Source organism: Coenobita brevimanus, chromosome 98 (assembly GCF_032717465.1).
Source record: "Coenobita brevimanus isolate Jiangsu-jjx chromosome 98, ASM3271746v2, whole genome shotgun sequence".
Classification (NCBI taxonomy): domain Eukaryota; kingdom Metazoa; phylum Arthropoda; class Malacostraca; order Decapoda; family Coenobitidae; genus Coenobita; species Coenobita brevimanus.
This window is the reverse complement of record NC_137051.1, coordinates 20,884,201-20,901,700: the sequence shown is the minus strand read 5'-3', so window position 1 is coordinate 20,901,700 and position 17,500 is coordinate 20,884,201. Positions and strand designations below refer to the sequence as shown.

Below are 17,500 nucleotides of genomic sequence, written 5' to 3'. Positions count from 1 at the left end.
GGTGAAAAAAAGGAAAGCTGAAGAGATTTTTTTTTTTTTTTTTTTTTTTTTAATGCGAGGAAGAAGGAACCAAAGGCCATGAGCCCGCAGTAACAGTTCCCTCCAAGAGAAAAACAAAATACAATAGAGAGCCAAATTCAAGATCCGATCATTTTGAGATGCCTGGACACACTACGTTTGAAAGACTGGAGATCATAGGCAGCAGGAAATACAGACAGAGGGAGACAGTTCCAGAGCTGACCTGTTGCATAAATGAAAGACTGGGAGTAACGGTTAACTCTTGCATTAGAGAGTTGGACAGAAAAAGGATGAGAGTTTGCTGCCAGGCGGGTGCTACGCGCCCGTCGTAGAGGTGGAGGAATGCAAGCAGACAGTTCAGAGGAGCAGTGACCATTAAAGTAGCGATAGAAAAGAGATAAAGATGCAACAGTGCGGCGAAGAGACAGAGGTTGAAGGGAGTCAGTAAGAGGAGGAGAGTTAATGAGACGAAAAGCCTTTGACTCCACCCTATTGAGAAGAGCTGTATGTGGGGAGCCTCCCCACACATGAGAGTTGTACTCCACACAGGGGCGGAAACAGAAAAAGAGTGGGAAAAAAATGGAAACGAGACAGGAAAAGAGGAAAGAGAGGAGCGAGGAAAACGAGGAAAGAGGAGAGGGAATGGAGACGATAAAGGAGAGAGAGAGAGAGAGAGAGAGAGAGAGAGAGAGAGAGAGATGATGCGAGAAATATGAATGAAAGGTAAACAAGAAAGACGAGAAAGGGGCGAATTGGAAAAAACAATAAAGGGAACAAAGAATGGAAAGGAAACGGGAGAATGAAAGTAAAAATAGAAAGAGGAAGAGTGAGAAGGAAGGGGAAGGGAGGTGAAGAGCAAGAGGGAAGTGAGAATGAATCTGACAGAAGGAAACAGTGAATGAGGGAAAGAGAGAGAGGGGGCGCGCGAGAGAGAGAGAGGATAACAGAGGGAAGAGGATAGATGAGGGAAAGAGAAAGTTGGTAATAGATGAACGTGAAGGACACTTGCCAGGATTAATAGATGTAGGTGGATAGATAGATATAGACAGGTACGTAGTCATGTAATGTTTTCTGTAACATTGTCCTTCTGTCTTCTCCCCATTCCTCATTTTCCTCCTCACTCCTGCTTTGAACAGTTTTATCAGTCTGTCATCATCCATTTTCTCTCTGTGGCCATACCTCATTAACACACCATATTCACTACATCAACACACCCAAGTCACTAAATCAGCACATCCAAGTCCCTGCATCAGCACACCCTACTCACCCCATCAGCACACCCCAGTCACCACATCAACGCATCCTTGTTACCACACCAGGACACCCCAGTCACCACACCAGCACACCCTAGTCACCACATCAACACTCCCTACTCGCCCTATCAACACTTCCCAGTCACCACATCAACACTCCCCAGTCACCACATCAACACTTCCTACTCACCATATCAACACACCCTAGTCACCACATCAACACACCCCAGTCACCACATCAACACACCCTGGTCACCACATCAACACACCCTGGTCACCACATCAACACACCCGTCAACACATCAACACACCCCAGTCACCACACCAGCACACCTTAGTCACCACATCAACACTTCTCAGTCACGACATCAACACACCCTTGTCACCACATCAACACACCCGTCAACACATCAATACACCCCAGTCACCACACCAGCACACCTTAGTTACCACATCAACACTTCCCAGTCACCACATCAACACACCCTTATCATACCCCAGCATTCATATTGTGTCTACTTCCACACACCTCTTCCCAGTACCTACCCTACTATATTATCTCACCCCACATACATACACTAGACACTTTCCTTATACTGTTTCCACCCTTTTCTGCCCTCTTCATTCAGTGCCTACGCCTCGCATCCATAAAACCATTACATCTCGTCTTTATAAAGGTTCACCTGAAGATATGTTGATTTGACGTTCCATACACTTTTCAACGCCCCTAATACTTATGAATCTTACCTTACGGCTTACTTAAGGTCCAGGAGTTCGGTCTGTTGCTGTTTACCTTGAGATACTTTAAGGACTTCAGTTCCACCATTTATATTCCCAGTTTAATGTAGCTTCATGTTGTGCCTTCTTTTTCTCTTCTCTTATCTTATCTCTCTCCATTACCGTATCGCATTACCTTGTTCTTTCTCACAATCACTCTTAATTTACTCCTCTCACAAACTCTTCGAAACTCATTTACTATCTGCAGTACTTAGTCCGGGGCCAAATAGATAGATGAATAGATAGAAAAATAGGTACCGGTATACATTTATGTTTGTACATGATAGATAAATAGATAAAAAGATTCATTAGATAATACAGTAGATTGATTGGTTAATAGATGCAGTAGATCGACAGATAGACAGACATTCAATAAATAGATAAACTGAGAGGAAACCACAGAGGAACCCGGCAGTCTTTGTTCTCGACACCTCTTTAGAGCACAGTGAAGGAGGAATTGAGAGAGTAACCCCTGGAGAGAAAGAAAACGAGGAGGAAAACTAGAGAGACAGACAAAATAAACGTAGCGATAGACCAAATAGATAGATGGACTGGTGCTGCCGCTTCCAACAAATAGATACATAAATAGATAGTAGATATTTGAGGAGATGAAGTTTTTGACAGACTGGCAGAGACAAACACTGATAGATAATACGTGGATACAGCATACACATACATACATACACACATACCATTTTGTGTGTGTGTGTGTGTGTGTGTGTGTGTGTGTGTGTGTGTGTGTGTGTGCATCCATTTATTCGTACATATATATACTGCCCATACAAATACACGTATCCATTTATGCAGATCTCGACTCATATGCATACATATACATACCTGTTAGCAAGTTAACTGATAGAAATAGATAGGCAGATAAAGAAACAGGTAGATAGATAAACAGATAAATAGCTAGATAGAAAGATAGAGAGAGGAAGACAAAGGAAGTGCGGAGCCTTTGTTCTTGCGCCTCCTAAAAACATGGTAATAGGGAAGTGATAAAGTGGGCCCTCAAAGCAAAGAAAACGGGGGAAACTGCGATAGATACACTTCCTGGGAGATCGATAGATGGGTGGATGAATAGATAAATAGACAGGCAGATAGGTAGATAGATGGACAGACACTGAGGTAAATACTGTACATATGGAGACAAGCAAAAAAGAAGATAAATTCACTTCTCACCCTTATACCCACATCCCCCCACACCTCTCACCCTTTGCCCCCTGGCCAACCCCCCTTTCCCCCTTGCCTCCCACTCTTTCCCCCCTACCTCCCTCCCTCCCACCCTTTCCCCCTAAATCCCACCCTTTACCCCCCGACCTCCAACCCTTTCCCCCTACCTCCCGCCCTTTCCCCCTACCTCCCACCCTTTCTCCCCACTTCACTTCCTTTCCCCTCCCTCCCACCCCACCCACATATCCCACCCTTTGTCCATTCCACCACCTTTAAAAGAGAGGTTCAGAGGAGGCTTGCTTGAGTGACCCGCCCAAAGGAAACACCCCGCCCACTCATTAACAGCTCCCTCTTTTTCTCGCTCTTTGTTTCTGGATCAAAGTGAGGTGGGAGCGGCTGGGGTCTGCAGTAATTCATGTGGGTGTGGGTGTGGGTGTGGGTGTGGGGGGTTGTGGAAGTTAGTGTTAGGGTGGAGTGAGTGCGTGTGGGTGTTTTAGGTTGATGGAATGGGTGTAGGTGTACTGTAGATGTGGGTGTGGGTGTGGGTGTGGGGGGTTGTGGAAGTTAGTGTTAGGGTGGAGTGAGTGCGTGTGGGTGTTTTAGGTTGATGGAATGGGTGTAGGTGTGGGTGTGGGTGTGGGTATGTAGGTATGGTTGTGGGTACTTTTTGTGGGTGTGGGTTTGGGTGTATGGGATGGAAGTGGGTATGGGTGTGTGGGTTAGGTGTGACTGAAGGTGGATGCAGATGTAGATTTTGGGTGATGCAAGTGGGTGTGGATGTGAGCATGGATGTGTTCTGTGGGTGCGAGTGTGAAGGTGGATATGGGAATGGATTGTGGGTGTGCTGATGGGTGGAGAAGCCGTATATAAGGCGGTATGTTGGGTTAGTAAGTGGGTGTAAGGGTGAGAGAGGGGGTAGCAATGTCTGGGGGTGGGTGGCAGGGTGTGGGGTGGGTTGAGGATTGGAGAGTGGGCGGCAGGGGTAGTGAGTGGTAAGGAGTGTGTTGTACCCTTCAGTCCGATGACACATTTTTCCTATTTCATTCAGACCACCTCCAGGCGATTTTATTCAGTTTAGGAAAGATTTTGATTTTTTTGATGGGGGTTAACGAGGACTGTATTTAACCCCCTCAAGTCCCCACCCCCCAAAAAAAAAAGCTGAATAAAGTTGACTTAAGATAATGTAAACGAAAACTTGGTCATTTTACTGAAGAGGTTAAAAATACAAGAAGCTGTTTACATATAGCTGTTGTATATCCGTACGGAGGCGGTTAGTTGTGAGTCTCTATAATCATTCTCCGTCCATGAAAAAAAAGCATTTATAGACAGATAGATATAAGTACCCTGTTTGTTATCCTTAGAGAGAGAGAGAGAGAGAGAGAGAGAGAGAGAGAGAGAGAGAGAGATTTTGATCGGATAACCAATCTGTCATCATCACCATCGTCATTGTCGTCAGCCTGATCCTCCCACCTAAAGATGTGGTAGACAAAATCCAGAAACAAGGAGGAGAGAAGGTATAAAGTAGGAGAACAATAAAGAGCATGCCAGTGATTTCCATTAAAAAAAAATGCAGTAATCATACTGGTAAACATCCAGTATTAAAAAAAAAAAAAAAAAAAAAAAAAAAAAAAAAAAAAAGCAGGTATTTACATCACTTATCCGTTCTGTGCAGGAGAAAAAAAATAAGGACGAGAAAAAAAGAGAGGAGAAAAACTGTCTTCAAAGCGTCCTCCCTCACACGGACTATCACTATAATAAAACATTTTTCAGCAGTACGTTAATAAAGCCCTTTGAAATGTCCTGGGTATTGGCGGGCTTTCACACGCTTCGGGGAATAAGGAAGCCGCTTATTGTAAAAAATGATTGTGTCAGCCTCCCTTTCCCTAAAAAATACAAAAATGCTCTGTTGGCTTTAGAGGTGTGTGTGTGTGTGTGTGTGTGTGTGTGTGTGTGTGTGTGTGTGTGTGTGTGTGTGTGATGATGATGATGTCGATGTGCATGGGAGGGTGAGGGTTTGAGAGTGGGTGTGAATGTACATGGGGATGTGTGAGTGGTTTGAGAGTGGAAAAGGTGTATAGTGTAGGAGATTGTGGTGTGGTGCGTAGAATTGGGGTGGTATAGTATAGGGTAAGGAGCAGGGGATGAGGTGATGTGAGAGAGTGTGGAATATGGTGTGGTGGCATGGGATTAGATTTGATTCAGTAGTGTGGTGTGGTGTGGTGTGATGAATGGTGTGTTGGTGTAATGCTGTGGTGTAGTGCAGTAGTTTGGTGTAGTGAAGTGTGGTGTAGAATTGGTGTGGTGTAATGTAGCGTGGTGTGGTGCAGTGCGGTGGTGTTAATTTTCCCTTGACTATCGTGAACACAAGAACGCTAGCCACCCCATGAACCAGAACCCCCGTAAAGAACCAGGTTTCCGAGAGAATGGGGTTAACTTGACCCTCTGGAAGATGATTTTAGAGATTGAGTTCCTTGCTGTGGGTGGGAAAGTGGTGTGGGTGGGAAGGTGGGTGACTGAGTGGGAAAGCGGGATGGGTGTGTGGATGGGTGGGTGGGAAAGTGTGAGTGTGTGGGTAGGAAATTGGTATGCGTGGGTGGGAGTGTAGGTGGTTGGGTGATTGGGAATGTGGAGTGGGAGTGGAGGAAAGTGATATGGGGTTGGTGAGTGAGAAAGTGGTATGGGTGGAGGGACGGGTAGGTAGGAATGTGGTGTGGGTGACTGGGTGGTGGGGAGAATGTGGGTGAGTGGGTGGGTAGGAAGGTGAAGTGGGTGTGGTATGAGTGGATGGGAAAATATTAAGTGAGTGAGGTCATGGGTGTGGGTGGGCCCAGCGTGTGTGCGTGTTCAGAGGTGAGGATGGGTGAGCAGGTGGATCTAGTGGTGGTGTGGACGGGTAGGTAGGTGGTTCGAGATGTGAGTTGGTGTGTGGATGAGTGAGTACAGGAGTGATGGGTGGATGGTATGGGTGAAAGAGTTCATTTTCAGCCAAGATAGATGGTGGATTTCGTGGATGGCTAAAGTGGTGTGGACAAGTGGGTTTGGTGTGGTGGGGATGTGGAGAAATGGATGGGGGATATGGGCAAGCTTAAGACAGAGGATGGTAGTCATTGTGCGTGAACTGGAAAGGGTGAGATACTGGGGGAGTGAGGGAGATGTGATGGGTGACTGGCTTGGTGAGAGAGGGACGAGGGAGGATTACTAGCTTGGTGAGGGAGGAGTGAGTGGTGACTGGCTTGGTGATGAAGGGGTGAGGATAATGTGTGGGTGGGAGGAGAGAGTGATGAGGATACTGTGGACATGGAATTGGCGAGTTGGGCAGGGTTAGGGTGTGGTGAGGGCATGGTGTAGTGCAGAGGGTGGGGTTAGGATGGGGTGAGGGTGTGGTGAAGGTAAGGTGGGCGGGGTGGGCGTGTTAAAAGGCCCCTCACTACCTAATCTACATTTAGATGAGGGTGGCGGCGGCTCGGCAGATGTACCGTACTGAGGCAAGAGACCAGGGAACACTGCCTTGATCTGCGATGCTATGCTGTGCTGCTGTGGTGTAGTGTGCTGTGCTAGGGTGTGGTGCAAAATAGTGCGGTATGGTTTAGCTTGGTGTGGTGGTGTGATGTGATGTGGTGTAACAAAATGGTGGACTGGTGTGTTGTGGAGTAGTAATGTAGTGTGATGTGGTGTGTGGTGATGTGATGTAATAAATTTTTTGATGCAGTTTTTTAATATTCTTTTGTATAAGCTTTTACGCAGTGTATATCCTCACCAAAAATACCATAATAATAACCAGAAAATAGTAAGGTGTAATATCCCCTTCCCACCTCCCCCCCCCAAAAAAAAGGAAAATATGTTAGGAAGGTTAGTTTGTGTCACAAGAATACGGTGGAATGTAAAAGTGATGTAACCGGGTGATGACGGTGTGGTGGTGGGCGTGGTGGTGTCATGTAATACCGCACCTCTGCTACCAATACTTCTGCCACTGCCACGCTCTGTCATGCAATAGTACACTCTCTACCTCTGATAGTACCACCTCTACCACTTTGTCATGTAACACCACACTCGTCTTTCCCTGATACCAGTTTTACCACTATTATCACTCACAGTGAAGTCCAATCTATCCCCTTTATCACTACTACCGGTCTGCCAGTACTACCAGCAGCACTGTCAGTACTACCAATACAACCATTACTGCCACAACCAACACCACAATCAATACTACCAGCACAACCAGTGCTGTCACCACCACTGTTACCAATACTACCATTACCACCAGTATACTACTACCACTGCCACTTTCACTGCTAACAACACTATCACAACAACCAACACTACTGCCACTAATGCTACCCACTGTTAACACCATTGTTGGCATTAATACCACTACTACCACAACTAGGACCATTTCCACTATCAGCGATTCATGCAACACCGCCGCCACCACCATTACCACTACCATCACCACTGTTATCACCACCACCACCACCACTGCCACTACTGATAACACCACCACCACCACCATTACCACTACCAAGACCACCACCACCACTGCTACAACAATTTTCTGGTGATTAATCTCGATTCCTGTTGCATGTCTAAAACCAGCCAAGAGAAAGAGCAGGAATGAGAGCAAGAGTAAGGACTAGAGATTGAAGAAAAGTGGAGGAAATGAGAGGAATAAAGTAGATGAAATGTAGGAGGAAAAGTGGGCGAAAGAGCAGCGGGAAGAAAAAATAATAAAAATCTGAAGTAATGAAAGTAGAAGAATGAAAGGAAAGAGAGAGATTAAGAACGATATTTGAGGTAAAAATAGGTGAAAAAAGGAGACAGGTAGATAAATACGGAGAGAGAGAGAGAGAGAGAGAGAGAGAGAGAGAGAGAGAGATTATAAAGAACCTAGATAACGAAAGCCAGGAGAAATCCAATACAGCTGTGTGTGTGTGTGTGTGTGTGTGTGAGAGAGAGAGAGAGAGAGAGAGAGAGAGAGGAGAATAACGATATATGTAGTTGCACACATGTAGACACAGTGAATGCAAGAAGAATAAGTATATAACGAACACAGATACGGTTTGGCATAGCATATATACATACATAAATCCACTTACACAGCAGGGGCAGACAAAGGAATACATGTGCACGTGCGAGTAAGATGTGAACACACACACACACACACACCACTTAACATTCCTTCTGACGCACTAATAATATTATACTGTACACATAGAGTCTCTCTCTCTCTCTCTCTCTCTCTCTCTCTCTCACACACACACACACACACACACACACACACACACACACACACACACACACACACACACACACACAATCACTTTGTTGCCCACGCACTAATACTATACTGTACGTGTAGGCTACACATACAGACTCTCTCTCTCTCTCTCTCTCTCTCATGTTTTTCTCAACTCGCCTCTTAGATCATTGTTTTTCACACTCAGAACACGAGAGAGAGAGAGAGAGAGAGAGAGAGAGAGAGAGAGAGATTAAAGGAAATGAAAGTGAAATGAAATGGAGTGAATGATTGCAAATAGGAAATGTGTGTGTGTGTGAGAGAGAGAGTTTGTGAGAGTAAAGCGATTGCATGCATGAATATTCGAGCAACGAGAGAGAGAGAGAGAGAGAGAGAGAGAGAGAGAGAGAGAGAGAGAGAGAGAGGAAATGATAGTGAATGGGATATAAAAGACGAATAAAACTGGCAGTGAGAGGAAGAGCTGAGAGGCAAGGAAATGGGGTGAAAGTAGTGAGGGAAAGTGAGTGTGAAAGAGAATGAGACATGAGTGGGAGATAAAAAGATAAAGTGAGAGAGTTGAGGTGGGGTGGGGGGGACGTGTGAGGGAGTGAGGGAAATAAAAAGATAAAGTGAGAGAGTTGAGGTGGGGGGGGGAGATGTGTGGGGGAGATAAAAGGATAAAGTGGGAGAGTTGAGGTGAGGGGGAGGATATGTGAGAGAGTGACGGAGACAAAAAGGTAAAGTGAGTGAGTAAAGGTGAGGGGAAGGGGGGTATATATGAGCGAGTGAGGGAATATTTGAGAGGAGTGCAAATCTTAGTGTGAGGGAGAAAGAAAATTTGGAAATTGACTATAGGTATGAGATGGGTTTTCTGTTTATCCATTTTCCTCTTTTCTAAATTCCCTTTTACATTTTACTTAATATTTTTTTTCTTCCTTCTAACCAGTCTTGCGTTTCACCATTCATTTTTTTTTTTTTTCAAGATTCCACCCCCCCCCTTTTTTTTTCCTTCCAAAAGTCTCCCTTAACTGAACCGTTTCATATATTAAGCATGTTTGTCATTCCTGTCTCTTGTCGTCTCTTCATATTAATTGTTTTTTTCTCTTGTCTTTATATTTGTTGATCTTACTTTCCAGTTTTGTTTCTAATTCCTTTCACTACATTTTTTTTTTCCTGCTTTCACTTCTCCCCATTACTTATATCTCCTAATTTCCCATTCCCTTCATTTTGTTAACATTTCTATTTCCTGTAGCTTCCCTTTGTGTTAATTTTGCTTTCTTTTGTTTCCTGTTCCGTACTTTTCCGTCGTTCCATCCTTTATCATCCCACACCCTTTCTTTCACTTCCTGCTCACTGGTTTTGCTCTATTGTTTTATCTTGTGTTTCTGTCTTCCTTCTCTCGTGTGCTGTCTTTATTCCCTCTCTCTCTCTCCTTCCTTCCATCTTTTTCCCCTTCTTTTCCATTTCCATTTGTCCCTTCGTCCTTCCTTTCCTTCTTTTCCATTTTGTTCCCTCGCCTTTTTTTTCTCCTTCTTCTCCTCTCCCTTCTTCACTCCCTCCCTCCCTCTGAATACTATCATCCTCTCTTCCTTCCTCCTTCTTCCTTCCTTGTAACTCATAATTTCGTTTCCATCATTACACCTTAATTTTCTTCCTCACTACCTTCTCTTTCCCTCCTTCCTTCTTCATTCATTCCCTCCCTCCGTCCTTGGCTGTCTTTCCCTCGTGTCTGCTCTGCTTTTTTTCTCGTAATCTAAGTTTCTTCCTGCCCTTCTTCTTTCTCTGTCTCTTAATTTCTTTCCAACATTTCCTTTATTTTCTCCCTCTCTCATTTTCTTTCCCCTTCCTTCCTCCTTTCCTGCCTTCCTTTCCATCTTTCTAACTCTTGCCATCTTTCCTTCCTTCCTTCGACCTGTTGCTATCATCCGTCCTTCCTCCCTTCCTTCTTCAGCCCCCTGACCCATTTCTATCATCTTTCCTTCCTTCCATCGACTCGTTGCTGTCATCCTTCCTTCCCTTCTCCCTTCCTTCGATCCCTTGCTATCATCCTTCCTTCCCCAATCAGGGAATAATTACTCTCTCTCTAACTTTCCTCCCTCACCTCTCCTCTCCTGCCTCCAACTTCCTCGTCTCCTCTCCTTACTCTCGTCTCCTCCACTCCTCTCCTTTCTTTACATCCATCTTCCTCATCCACTTTCCTTCCTCATAATCCCATTCATTCCTTCTCTCACGCCACTCCATCTCCTTCCTCCTCTTCCATCCCCCACTACCCTCTCCCTCATTCCATTTCTTCTCCCTTTCCGTATAATCTCTCTTCTCCCTCTTCTTCTTCTTCCCCTTCTCTCCTCCACCTTCCTCCTATCGGTTGCTCTTCTCTCAGTCCTTTTGTTTTTCCTATTTTTCCCTCTCTCTTTTCTCCTTCTTTCTCTTTCCCATCGGTTTCTCCACAGTTTTTCTATCTTTTTATCTTTCCTTGTCTCATGTCTTCACTTTCCTCCCTCTCTCCCTTATCTTTGTTTCTCTTAGCTTTTTACCGCTTCTAATGGTCACACATTTCCTCTCTCCTTTATTACTCCTCCTCCTCCTCCTCCTCCTCCTCCTCCTCTTCCTCCTTCTCCTCCTCCTCCTCCTCCTCCTCCGTGGTTTCTTTTCCTCCCTCACTGTAACTAAGGCAAAGCGAAGCTAGAGGTTATATTCGTGTGTGTGTGTGTGTGTGTGTGTGTGTGTGTGTGTGTGTGTGTGTGTGTGTGTGTGTGTGTGTAGTTGAAATTCACAGATACAAGTACCGGTATGTTGGGACTGGATGAAACTGGCTAACAAACAATTGACCAGAGTGGAGAAAGATGGGAAAGACTTTTGTCTTGCCGTGGAGTCTTAGGATGATGATGATGATGATGATGATGATGATGATGATGATGATGTGTCACTTTAACATTAATCGAAAGAGTGTAAATAACGAGGTGACTGAATGATTTGGAAGGTGGAGTGAGCCAAGGTATAATATGAAGCCAAGGTAAGAGAGTTTATTTACCACCTCGAATGCTAACTGCAATGTCTTCCCTGAATACCGCGCCACATCAACAATTCACTGCCATGAACTAGTACATTGTCTTTTTTTACCCTTGTGACCAGATATTTCGCTGTGTCTAGTCACCGTGTCATTAACTTAGAGGGGTGGTGGGTGGAGGATGGGCAGAATTAAGTGTGGTGTTGTATGCGATGCTGTCAGAAGCCACGATGCGCTTGTTGTTGTGGGACACTTACTGAGCATGGCCACTCTGCAGGCGTGACGAAAGTAGCTTGTTATTTTTTTTTACTTTTCATTAATTGTGTGGTAGTTTTGAGTTCATCGATTTACGCGAGAGGATGACTGGGAGGGTCTGAATGGTTAAACTGTTGCGGGGACTTGAGATGAGGAGGGGGAGGGGGAGGAGGAAAGGAGGGCGAGAAAGGGAGGAAAAAGAGGGAGTGCTGTTGAGGAAGAAAGGAGGTAAGGAGACAGAAAGAAGGAGTAGCGGTGTTTCAAACCTTGGCAATAATTTTTCTGCGCTATCAGTCTGTGTACGCCATTATAGCGACTGTAACAAAGATATAGCGATAGCAGTGAAAGGTATTGTTATAACACTGTGTGTCGAGGGTGCGCAGTGTAGCTGGATGTTGCGCATGAGTGTGTGCCAATCCCGGAACGCATGCACCAGCCATCTGCTTCCTTCCTTTGTTCTTAGGCCTTCCATTGAGCCCTTCCACTTCAATATACCCAGTGTTTTCTTTATACTTTGCCCGTATTTCGCACTCGTTACAAAGAAATATCTTGCTTAATTGCAGTGTGAGTGACTTGTCCTGTTCTGTCGTTCATTTCTGCCAAGCTGTCATTTATTTACATCAAGGTCAGTCAGTAATTCCCCCGAGCCATTTGAACTCAGGAGGGAAACGAAGGTCGGTAATGCATAGAGAGAGAGAGAGAGAGAATACCCCTTTTCTTGTGTGTGTGTGTGTGTGTGTGTGTGTGTGTGTGTGTGTGTGTGTGTGTGTGTGTGTGTGTGTGTGTGTGTGTTCTGTATTTTCAAACCCAGTGTAAATGTGGGAAATCAAATTTACATGATGATAATGATTGTGAATTGTTGCGTTTTTTGATATTTGCAGTGATTACTTTCTTTTTTTCTTTACAGGCTGACCCACCATGCAAGGTAAAGTGTGATTCGGGTAGCATTTTCCTTTCTTCCTTCCTTCCTTCCCTTCCTCTCCCCTTTGTTTCTTCTCTCCCCTTTTCTCTCTTTCATTTGCTCACTTCTCTTCACTCTGCTTCTCTTCAACACCCTATCATCCTTCCTGCCATCCTTCCTTCCTTCCATCCTTCTTTCCTTTCTTCCTTCCTTTTTTCCTGTACAGTTTCCTTCTACAATCCTTCATTTCTTCATTATCTCCAGATCCAGTCTTCCTTCTCTCTCCAGTTGATTTGTGCTTTGATTACTGTCTGATTCCTTTATCTGCCAATTTTTAATGTATTTTTATCATTTCTCGCTTTTTCTTCTCTTCCTCCTACATCCTTTAAATCTCTCCATCATTCCTTTCTTGCCACACAGATTTACTTTAACCTAATATACCGTAGTATGACTGAGGTTTGTCTGTCAATCTGTCATCTGTCGATCTGCCTTCATGTGTGTACTGTATGTCTGTCTATCAACCTATTTATTTATTTGTATTTATCTCAGTCTATCTGTATATCCATTTGTCTGTAGACAGAAGCATTTGATGACTGTTTATCAGCCTGTTTACTTATTTGTATTTATCTCAGTCTTATCTGTCTATATATTTGTCTATCTGTAAACATAAGCAATAGATCACTGATGGCCGGTGATGCAGGTAAGAAGTTTATTAATATTCCGTTAAATAATAACTGGTGTAAAAGCATGTACAGTTACGGATATAAATATTGAACCACTACATTACAATAAATAACGAGCCAGCGAACAATAATTTTTGAAAACCAGTAATGAGATCTTCGGAACCCAACACATTTTCCAGAATATTACGTAAGAGTTTAATAATTATTCGACAGAAAAGTGGAAGCACATTAATATCCGGAACTGTATAACAAGTGAAAGTGTTGAAATTTTGTATGTGTAGTTAGTTGTAATTTAACATTAAAAAAAAAAAAAAAGAGTATATGCAAAATAGTAAAAATTCCCATCCACATCACCGTCCAGCCGAATTTATAGCCAGTACTTAATCATATGTTTTTTAATTACCCGCAAAAAACAAGAGGATATTATTAATGAAATATGACAAAGCGTTTAAGTTTTCATGAGTTCTGTACATGGAACTGTAGTATAATGTATGAGTATGTTGTATCAGAGAAATATGATAAGAGAGAAGGATAGTGCAGGTAAAATGTATGTATGTGTTTTATTGGGGAAATATCACAACGTATTCCTGTATATTTTTAATCTGTGTATGAGTGTGCCTTATTTACAAAGCATATTAAGTGAAGTGAAAAATATTGTATTATTACCTCATCGCTCTGAATAATGATACTGAAGAGGATTGTTACTCTTCTCCTCTCCCCTCACTTCACATTCCTTTTATCTCTTCGTGTATCCTACCTGTTGCCCCATTTCTTTTCCTTCCTTCTCCTTTTCTTATCATCCTCCCCCTTCTCTTATCCTCCTCTCCCTTCTCTTGTCTTTCTTCCCCTTCTCTTATCTTTCTTCCCCTTCTCTTATCTTCTTCCCCTCTTCTGTTGTCTCCCCCTCCCACTTTAACTTCCGCTTCGGCCCTTTCCTCGTCAGTTTGCTCCCCCCTCCCCCATACCTCTCTCTCTCTCTCTCTCTCTCTCTCTCTCTCTCTCTCTCTCTCTCCATTATCTTCCCCCTTCTGTCAGTTTCTAGTTACTGTACCTTCTCCTCCCCCTACCTTCTTATCTTTCTAACTTTCTTCTCGTCCCTCCTCTTTCTAACTTTCATCTCTCCCCTTCTCCGTCTTCCATGTTTTCCATTTTCCCCTTTTCCCTCTTGACTTATTACTTATCTCTATTCTTATTGTTTCCTCTCTCTCTCTCTCTCTCTCTCTCTCTCTCTCTCTCTCTCAGAATTATGCACTATCCTCTTTTTTTATGACAAGGGACCCTAAAGTCTGTATGGTCTGTGTAACCTACCTTTCGTATAATTGAGTGTGAATGGCTGCTGGTCCTCCCTTAACCATCTGAGAGAGGGGGGCGGGTCCCCCTCCGCCTCGCACCCGAGCACCACCTCCTCCCCCTCCTCCACCACCACCTCGCCGGGGGGAGCTGTGATCTGGGGGGGCACTGGGAGGGGGGGAAGAGAAAAATTGGGTGATTAGTATGAAAAATAATAGACTGGTTTGAATTAATTTAAGAGGGTATATTGGTTTTATTAGTATCCCTCCATCCGTCCGTCCATACATACATACATGCATCTTTTTGTCCTTTTTTGTTAGATCATAAATTATTTAAGATAAATGAGACAGATAATACTCTTTTTTTTTTTTTCCATTACAGTGACATGGTAATGAACTGGCTTTGATTACACCGAGGTATTGTTTTGTATGGTAGGACAGATAATGTAATGGTTTTGACTAATACGACATATAGGTGGTAAAATGAACATGTTTATTAATGTTATACAGACCTAATTATTTTTCACTGTGGGGCATATATACTGTATACATTTTTATTTTTATTTTTAGTGAGCTTTTAGGTATGCAGCCTCACTACCTTTTATCGTATTTTGCTTTATTTTTTTATTTTTTAAGTATGTCTGCCGTCTCTGCTTAATACTCTGGCTTCTGTGACTTACCTTCTTCTCAATAATATATATATATATATATATATATATATATATATATATTACTTCTAATGCACCGTTAGATGTACTGCCTCAGTGTTTAACCATTATCGTAATTTACCTTTTATTCTGTCTGCTTTGTCTGCTTAACACTGTGACTCCTATGATTCACCTATAGCCTAATAAAATCACCTTGCGTCATCCGAATTATTAATGCAATACTCTGTTCACGTTACCTTGGCCTAAAATTGCCATCCCTTAATCTTGAATTCTGAGTTATGACAATAGATTAACACTAAAATATGATGCTAGTCACGAAGAAGTACTAAAGAAACGATTTAGAGCCACAGTATTTGTCTTTTCGGCTACTTAGCTACGTGATATAACATGCTAAAGGATGAAAATCTGAGCCGAGTTAAAATGAGTGAACTATAGAGGTGTCACTAGTTTGAAGAGTTTTTTGAGACGGTATTAAAACATTGAGGGAAAACAGTGGACGACGCAACGGTGACAGGGTTAACTCTCCGTCCTCGAATAACAGTAATAATACCGGTAGTAATAATTATGACAACACTACCACCACCACCACCAACAACAACAACATCGACAACAACACCATCAACAACAACAACAAAACATCAATAAGAATAATAATAATAATAATAATAATAAATGTATACGATGGAGAAAATATTATAGGTACCGGTACCGATTAAGTGCTGAATAAACTTGAGATTAAACCAGGATTTAAGAGGAGGGCTGTGTATTTAGGCCAGTAGCGGTGTATATAATGTTAATATGTGCCTCGTTATTAGTTATCTCTGCCTTGTTATTAGTTATCTCTGCCTCGTTATTAGTTAGCCTGTAATTAATTAGCAGATTACGCCACAAGTTTGGTGGTGCGCCGAGTTTAAAAAGAGGGCGACCTCTCTTGTGATAGCCTGGAAGATAGTAACGCTGCCCCCCCCCCCGCTCTCTCTTATATATATATATATATATATATATATATATATATATAAGCAACGTTGGGTCTGGTTAGTACTTGGATGGGTGACCGCCTGGGAACACCAGATGCTGTTGGCATAACGTTCTTCCTACGTGTCAAGTGGGTTTGGTGGAGGATTAGTGCCCCTCCCTGTAAAACAATTAACTCTAAGCCTTGGCCAACCCGTTTGGGATACATGGCGTCTGGCAATGAATGAATGAATATATATATATCGCATGTATTCATCGTAACCTATTCCCCATTAATAAAGTAGGGTGAGTAATAAAGTCATTAGTAAAGTAAGTAGAGTAAGGGAGCTATAAGCAAAGTGCCCATTGATGAGGGCATTATTTCTACTTAATCATCAATCAATCCTTACGAAATCTCTGCTTGAATTCACGGTCAACGATCTACACCAAAATGTGTTTCATTGGGTTAAATCTCTCTCGTTCTGCTTATAGGGTAGAGCCAGTGCGTCGACCGCCAGGGTCAATATCCATACATTTCCATATACATCGTATATTCATTTTTGTGTCTGGCCCATTCTTTTGCTTTCTCCTTGTCCATATCTTGCATTCCAACACACCCGCTCAACCCTTTACAGCCATCTTTTTGTCATACCACGCCTCATCCTTCCCTTATGCTCGCTCACTTTCACTGCTCTAGTCATATTCGTTCTCCTGTCCCTAATCGTACCATTTGAGCTCACTATCTTCTGCTCCTTGATCAGTAGACTTCCATTCAGCACGTGTCTCAGGAATCTCTGTATTTGTTTTCCGATGCGACCAGCCACATACATCCCTCAACAGTGCCAACAGTCTCACTCCTTAAGTTCATGCCACACAAGAATATGTCAGCCTGACGTTAACCTGGCACCAGTGTATCCTGCTATCCCCATTTTTACAGCGTCTATCAAGCCCTCTAGTTATATGTATGTACCGGTATATACGAGTAGACAGATAGATAGGTACGGTAGGTTGGTAGGTAGGTAGGTAGCTAAATAGATATACAGATTGACAGATATATCATCACTACGGTATGTTTTAACTCATCTCTTACAGTAATATTCAGAAACAGCCGCAAATTGGCATAAATAACTAGATAGATACTTCAGACCGCTTCATGCTAACTCAGCAGAGAGAATACTGTAGATACCCCTAAACACATACAGACCAACATATAAGGGCAATCATACAGCCCACTTTGTACGTTTTTGAGGAGAAACAGCCTGTAAGGTGGCACAGTGGTAGCACAGTGCTGA

The 17,500-nt window shown here is 43.1% G+C and overlaps 1 protein-coding gene across 1 annotated transcript in view; it reads right to left on the bottom strand.

The window, feature by feature from the left end:
* Nucleotides 1–17,500, bottom strand: part of LOC145413990 (uncharacterized) — a 130,652-nt gene that overhangs the window by 72,183 nt on the left and 40,969 nt on the right. The window contains exon 4 of the mRNA XM_080283563.1: nucleotides 14,606–14,755. Coding sequence (XP_080139689.1) covers nucleotides 14,606–14,755 — 150 coding nt within the window. The remainder of the gene's footprint in view (nucleotides 1–14,605; nucleotides 14,756–17,500) is intronic.